The 7,957-nt window shown below is 40.5% G+C and overlaps 1 protein-coding gene across 4 annotated transcripts in view; it reads left to right on the plus strand.

Moving 5' to 3' along the window:
- LOC108763398 (rho guanine nucleotide exchange factor 10) overlaps window positions 1–6,128 on the plus strand; it is an 18,749-nt gene extending 12,621 nt beyond the window's left edge. For all 4 annotated transcript variants that reach the window (XM_018510970.1, XM_018510971.1, XM_018510972.1 and 1 more), the window contains 10 exons: window positions 1,479–1,692; window positions 1,767–2,004; window positions 2,111–2,293; window positions 2,378–2,674; window positions 2,747–2,839; window positions 2,913–3,137; window positions 3,215–3,376; window positions 3,499–3,708; window positions 3,855–4,169; window positions 4,260–6,128. In XM_018510970.1, coding sequence (XP_018366472.1) covers window positions 1,479–1,692; window positions 1,767–2,004; window positions 2,111–2,293; window positions 2,378–2,674; window positions 2,747–2,839; window positions 2,913–3,137; window positions 3,215–3,376; window positions 3,499–3,708; window positions 3,855–4,169; window positions 4,260–6,128 — 3,806 coding nt within the window. The remainder of the gene's footprint in view (window positions 1–1,478; window positions 1,693–1,766; window positions 2,005–2,110; window positions 2,294–2,377; window positions 2,675–2,746; window positions 2,840–2,912; window positions 3,138–3,214; window positions 3,377–3,498; window positions 3,709–3,854; window positions 4,170–4,259) is intronic.
- Window positions 6,129–7,957: the final 1,829 nt, after the last annotated feature.

Genomic DNA, 7,957 nt, shown 5'->3' on the forward strand with positions numbered 1-7,957 from the left:
CGGGAGCACGCGCGGGCGCGAGCAGTTTGATAGATACGCGCGATAGAGGCTCTCGTTGATCCCGAGGAGCACCGAGCAGCATAATAGTATCAGCCGCGTGTGCACGTCGCTCGGTCGCGCGGCGAAGAAGGAATACACATAGAATAAGGATGCGCGATACTCGGTTAACTCGGTACAGCCGTGCGTGGTAGTTGGTACCGCTGTCGTGAATCACGGCAAGTCCGTCGCAGCTCGCACCTTCGAGTCTTGGTGCGTGCGCGTCGCGCTTCGCGCGGCGAGCACGCCGCTCGTCGCGACGCGACGACGTTTACACATCGGAGCACGCAACGTTCTCGCGCGGTGCGTGGGTAGCGTAAGAGCGGAGTCGGACCGAGTCGGATGGGATCCGATCTCGTCCCGTATTTTTTTCCCATGTGAAAGTATTGGGCAATTGATGCGTAGTAGGCGTATCGGTTTTCGTGCAGCCTGTTGGTGACACACGCGTGCACGGTTGCAGCGCCGGTTGCGCGTGCCTTTGTATAATTTTTCTATATTATAAAATTCATAAAACTCGTTCGTTTTTTTGGTTTTTTCGCGCGCAGAGTTCGTTTCAGTGGAACAACGAGACAGTGAGAAATTGACAATATCGATCACTCGCTGACCATTATTTACCGTCGTTCCAGTGCCCTCGATTTATAAAAAGACCTTGCGGCTTCGTAAACTGATTTGATTACGTGTTTGATGATTTTACATTTTTCTTTCCACGCTCCGTGGTATAGAATCTATATATTATGCGTATCGGCGTGAACGTGTGTTTGTGAGGCGCGATCGCTTTGTTTTCGCGAGACGTAGTCTGAATAAGATTCACCGGGAGGGGTCCAGCTTCATCTCGGCGCTCGGACCTCGGAGTCTAACGCGCGCATCGACGATTGCGTCGTAGATCGTTGCGGAGTTTAACGCGCATTTTGTTATCCGCGTACGCGAGAAACGTGGGAACGGGACATTGAGCACGTCGCATTAACCCGATTATCGTCGCGACGTTAACGCGTTGGTAACGCGAGCGCGCGACACAGCGGAAGGTCCAATAAAACGGGGCGACGCATAGCGAGGTGATGTGGTGATGATGATGCTTCCGCGCGAGGAAGCGAGGAAGCGAGGGGCCCTGACTTGATCGCGCAAAGAACTCGTTACATTCGCACTTGGCGATTTTTTTCCCTTTAATGACCGTGGCCGGTCGTGCGTCGCGATCGTATCTCCGCGAGGATCAAGTACGGAAAGAATCGCCTGTTCTCTCAATGGTGACGCATAGCGGATATCTATATAGCTGATCGCGATGACGCGCCAGGACAATATTACTTCCATTATAGTCAGAGTTACGAAATTATTAAATCGGAATCGTTAAAACTCTTCTCTTCTCTCTTTTCTTTGTTTTAATTTATGAGAAGACGCGAGCGAAGTTGTCCTTTCCTATCAATCGTAAGTTTGTTGTTCATTTCCAGATGAGCCTCGTTCAAGGTGCAGATCGTGGGATGACGTAGGACCGGGCAAAATGGAAACAGTCAGCGGGAATTCACACACGCATCATTCCTCGTTAGAGACCAGCAGGTCCAACACGTCCACGCAGTCTGCCAGAAGCGAGGATTCCTGGTGCTCGGCGTCGGATCACGATCTCTCCTCCGATGACGAAAGCGAAAAGAGCAATATCAGTATTAAGTAAGTTCAATCTCGTTACATAATACCGACGAAGCTAAAGTCCATAATGAAAACTTGCCGTTCGCTCCTTGCAGAAGCAACTGTCAATTGAGAAACACGTTGCATAAGGCGCGCACGCTTTGCGACAAGTGGCGGTTTCAGAATATGCCGGTAAACAATGTAGACCTCCTGGAATCTCCGGGGAATCACGGCCGCCTCGCAAGGTGGTTTAGCATCCGCCGGGGTTCCGTACACCATTATGAGGTCGATTCCTCGGACACAGTGTCTCTGACCAGTCCAGTCAAAACATCGCAAATGCCACAACTCTGTGAAGTGAGCATATCTTGATAACTTTTCAAACTCGACCAATTGGCTTACGACGCGTCGTTTACTCGAATAGTTTGCTTGAAAGGTTATTCATCGAATAATCATATTTTAGGTCGATGAAGAGAACAGTGCTATGGTACAATTTCAATGCATGCAACAGCGAAGACAAGCTCCGCCTACGCTTCCATCGCCACCTTCGAACTTGTCCCCTCAGCAACTGAAACGTAGACATATTGTGGCCGCGATAGTACACTCCGAAAATAGTTATGTATCTACTTTGCAGAGACTGGTAAACGTATGTATTGAAAAACAATTTGATAGTGTCAACGATGACAAACAGTGGCCATATTTTTCTCAAATAAGTCATTTTAATTTTTAGGATTACAAAAAACCATTGGAGGAATCTTCGCCACCTATATTGAGTCAATCTAAAATTGCGACGTTGTTTCATAGGCTGCCTGAAATTTTACAATGCCATACATTATTTAGAATTGCTTTAGCAGAATGTGTACGATCCTGGGACAAGGATGAAAAGTTAGGAGACGTATTTGTCGGGAGTTTTAGCAAGGCTATTGTTCTTGACATTTATAGTGGCTTTATAAACAATTTTTCTGTAGCGATGGATTTAGCTAAACAAGAATCGAAAAGAAAAACCGCACTCGCCGACTTTTTTAAGGTAGGTGTTATCTCGAAGTGACTTTTATCTTAATGTATTTAAGTTGTAATTTTATAATTGTTGTTTTTATAGGTGAAACAAATCAGTGCTCACGATAGATTATCTTTCTTTGGATTAATGGTCAAACCCGTACAGAGGTTTCCTCAATTTATCTTGTTTTTACAAGTGCGTATATTAACAATGTATAGGATAATGTTTAATTTTATTAAAATAATATATGCACATTTTTTATATTTAGGATTTATTGAAGCATACACCACAAGGACACCATGACAGAATGTCGCTGCAATTAGCGTTAACACAGCTCGAGAGTTTGGCAGAAATGCTGAACGAAAGAAAACGAGAAGCGGAACAATTTCAAGCATTTAAGGAAATGTTGCGGCATGTTTCCGGAAAGTTATCACATCGTCCACTTTCTTCAACGTCTCGTTATCTTATTAGAGAGGACAATGTTACACAAATGGTAAAATTCATTTAACAACTACAAGTGTACCGTCAAAACACAACGTGATGTATTTATAAACAAATAATTATTTATAGGAATTTAATCAAAATGGCATGATAACGAAATCTAAGAGAAGAAGGCTGTTGTTACTAAACGATTTAGTAGTGTGCGTTTCCGTAACTCCGAGATCCACGGAGGATTTTTCAGGAAACGAACGACTAACATTAAAATGGACATATCCAGTATCAGATATTGAGGTATATAGGATAAAAATATTATAGCATAACTTGTAGTCTTATTCAATATTGAACAATTATTCATGAAAATAAATCGATCGAATGTTTTTTAAAGATACATTAATATCAATGAATCCATTTAGATTCAAGACACCAGCACTTCTCCGACTTTAAGTCGATTACTCACCGCTGGTTTGAATAAGGGCGGCAGTTTAAAATCTGATAAAAGCGGAGAGTGTGGACAAGCAGCTGATGCGGACAATCTCTGTGTAGAGATGAACGATCTTATGCATGATTACGAAGTGATGTCCAGAATAAGTGATTTAGTGGCTCAGTTAAAGGGCAGATACGAGGTAAAGACAAATTGATAAGTTCGCTACTATATACTTTGTGTACGTTGAAGTAAATATATATAATTTATATATTTGTGATAACAATTTAGAAATTGTAATTGACTCGCGCAAATTAGTTAATGTTTTATTTTTCTCCGAATTCAAAGGGGATGACGCTTCAGACTACCAAGCAAATTCTGCAATCGATACAAATGTCGATACAGCAGAAAGATGAGGATATGGTATGGGCCGATAGTTGTTGTCTCCAGCTAGTCACAAAACAAGGTCAAATGTACACGTTTCAAACAGAAAACCCATTAGTAAAAAAGGATTGGATAACGGAGCTTAGATTGGCGCAATTAGCTTTGGATCCTAATAACTCTCCCTCGTGGGAAGTACCTGAACAAGAGCAAAGGCCGTCCACGAAAATGCCACTTTTCGTTAGTTCACAAGCCGTCTATCATTCGCAACATCAGACTGAAGTAAGTTGAGATGAAGAATATGTATGTACATTACTATTTTATATGCTTATACATAACGCATTTACATGTTGCAATATATCTTGCTTACAGGTGCGTTGCGGTTGTTATTATTCTGTTGAAAATTCACGTCCCACGAGACGACGCGGTAGAAGTCAAAATTACTTGTGGATATGTACAGGAGATGGCATATCTAGCCACGTAACGATTTTCGGTCAATCGACAACAGCTTCAGCGACTTGTTTGAAACGTATAACTACTTTTGATCTGGTCGAAACTAGAGTTAGCGCTATCGAGTTTGTAAAAGGAGTGTCCAGCGATCTTACCACGCTCGCCAGCGATCTTATATGGATGGGTACGGATTCTCGAAGGATTATAATTTATGCCGCGACGGAACCCGAGAAAGAAGAAGAGATTGGCAGTTATCCTGTCTCGGGACCCGTAATAGAAATCAAGTATCATTGCGACAACGTTTTCGTAGCTTTAGGCATGGGCTTGTTACTTTTGTTTAAACGACAAGCCGATGGCGCATGGAGTTTGAAAGATCCTTTCAGCATATCATTGGGTAACGATCCTGTCTCGTGCTTAATGCCAATCAATACGTCAGTTTATGCCGCTTGTGGCAAGAAGGTGTGGGTACTTAACGCTACTTCGGGCGACGTCATCAAGAGCTTCAATGCGCAACATGAACATGTCGGGAATGTGAAGCTCATGGCCCATTCCGGAGTCGGTCTTTGGGTCGCTCTGAAAAACTCTAGCACAGTTTGCCTTTATCATACAGAAACATTTAAACACCTGCAGGACATTAATATAGCGTCCAATGTGTTGAGAGTGACGAAAATGAATAATCCTGCAAACTCGTGTGCTGGCACCCTCGCTGTTAATAATCAAACTGCGGTCACGGTCACGGCGCTTTTAGCATGCAAGGGTCTTTTATGGGTCGGTACTAATGTAGGCATTAGTCTGACTATTCCACTACCGCGATTGGAAGGCGTACCTATTATTAGCGGTCGTGTCAATATCTCGTATCACGCCCACTTCGGTCCGATTACTTTTTTGCTAGCGATACAGAATACAAAGAATACAGTGTACTCTGCGAAGGAACGAGTTAATGTTGATGACGAAAGTGTACAATTGAGGGCGAAAGATGCCGAGCAGAGATCGCGTGACAGAACGAGTTTAGATTCTTCCATGTGTAGCAACATCGTGAAACTAAAACAACAGTTAACGGGAAGCCCGGTGATGTTGAGAAGAAAGCGAAGCAAGGAATATGACTGCAGAGGCTCGAAAACGCTTCCTAGAGGATTAGGCGCTGGCTGTGGATTTCTGTCGAGCTCCTTCTCCAGCTCGCAAAGTTCCGGTGAAAACTGTGACGTTTATGGACTGTACGGTGAATTGATGTACGTGAAAGATTACGAAAATGAAAACAATTCAGGTATAGATCCCATTTACGAGTCGTTGAGAAGAAGCGATCCAGAGCTGGCTGCCATACCAAATAAAGTGAGTACCTTGGATCGTAGATTAAAAATGAAAATCACTAGGCCTAGATCGCTGGATCTTTCCAACTGGTCGGTAGACTCTCACACCAGCTCCTTGTACACGTCTTCCGGATCGGAGGAGAACTTGTCTCTAAAAACTGGAAAATTATCGCGTAATAGTAGCATAGCTAGTCGTAATGGTCCCTACGACCTCTCTACACCTAACAATAGCGTAGTAGAATCGGGATTGGAAGCAACGTCCGCGACTAATCTCAAGGCGAACGGCAAGAAAAATGGCAAAGCGGTTCAGCAAGTAGATCAACCCAAAAGAACGGTGCTAACACTTATGGGTGGACGCGGTTATATCAATTGGAGGCAACTACACGCGCAATCCGGTGTTGACAAGAATTCAAAATCGACCTACGCGTTTAAAGATCCTAACAGCAACGACGCACATATCGTCTTATGGGAGATGAAATTATGATATACGATCGCGTTTTTAGGTCAGTCGTTATACATGGTGCGAGAAGCGAAACTTTGACGCTGATATGTATGTATAGTATAGTAGACAATAGGACCAAAAGAGTACTGATAATGCTTTAGATAAGATTGTTGACAATTGTAAAGGACTATCGAACACATGGTATAATCTCGATTGCGTACGAGTATCCGTGTCTTTTCGGATAGACGTTTCATTAGTATTGATTGTGCTATTTTAAAACGATGTAAATCAAGCTGCTAGAATCAACAAATGATTCGAGAGTATTAGAATATTGAATGTCCCTCGATTATCAAGATACTTAATATAGGGACTGCGGGTTTTTTTATGAACAATTTTTCTTTTAGAGAAAAATAACGCTTTATTAACTAAATATACACTGAAATATATATGGATTGTTGCAGCGTATGACGAGATCAAATAAGTCAAATATCGGATACTCTCGTGCGTCAAAAGTGTTGCTTCTATTGCATATGAAAATAACTAATGTCTCGATAACAATGTCACTTTTAGATTTGAAATTTTTGAAAATTTATGATCTGTATTTAAGGTACTTCTTGAATCTCGCGTTAGTGTATAATAAAACATGTGATAAGCCTGAAAAATCATGAGAAGGGGCACAAAAACGGAACTTAAATGGAGCTTAAACATAGTTCCACGTTGTGAAACGTTTTACATTTAATATCCGTGACATACGAGAATAATTGCTACAAAAATGTTCCGCTCTCTTATGCTATAATAAATGTTCGCACTCAGTTAAAACTAACACATCGTTGTTCGCGCGCGTACGCGTTATAATTAAAATTTAGATGATTAGCCGAGTCTCTCTAGACAACGCGTTCATACGCGAAATATTCACCATATGTGCTGCAGAAACGCTGTATTTACATTAGATATTTTAATTTACATTGTTATAAACGATTACTGCGTTGTTTCATACCGATATGTATTATCTACGCAACAATAATTTCGACGAAAATCGATCGAGCATTATCTGGAAGTTATTCGAATTTTATACATTATGTCGATACGTGGTATTATTTTGTTTTTAAAATGTACATGTGTATTGACTTTTGTTTTAAACAGTAATCTTTCGGTTGCTTTTGCATTGAACAAGATTTAGACATCTAGATTTATATATCAAAGTTCATCACATTTAAAAAACTGTAATTAGCAGTACAATCCACGCCAAATTGTGCGGGCACAACTTTGAAAATAATACCGTTTTGATATTCGACATAAAGTTTATAAAGTTTCATAGTGCGCGTAATATAAGACAATATGATACATCTGTATCAAAATCAATTTTGCGAAATTATAAACTTTTATTCTGCTACAGGGAATCAATCATGTATTTTTTTCTCTAGAGTGGAAATGTGAAGAATGAAATTTTTTTTATATATGTGTATGTGTGTGTGTGTACGTACATACATAAATAAAAATTTGCACTTTTCACGTTTTCTCTTTAGAAAAAGTTACATCGATACTTTGAAATTGAGGAAATTGAGGCATTTATTAATAAAGTTCTAAATCTTCCTTAAAAGAGTTGCTTAAAAACTCAAATTTTGGTGAATTATCGACCAATATTTAACAAATAGAATCTCAAAATTTTTGTCATGTAACAATTTATTGATTTTTATGGAAATTATTGAGATTAAAATACTTATTGAAGATTATGATTTATATAGAGATATATTCTTTATAATGTATATGATAACATCATAATAATGTATTTCAGAAAATGATTATGATAATTGATTATGGTCGAATGCTTATTAAAATTTTTCTGTTTGGGATAATATATGAAAACTCGT

This window comes from Trachymyrmex cornetzi, unplaced genomic scaffold (assembly GCF_001594075.2).
Source record: "Trachymyrmex cornetzi isolate Tcor2-1 unplaced genomic scaffold, Tcor1.1 scaffold358, whole genome shotgun sequence".
NCBI lineage: Eukaryota > Metazoa > Arthropoda > Insecta > Hymenoptera > Formicidae > Trachymyrmex > Trachymyrmex cornetzi.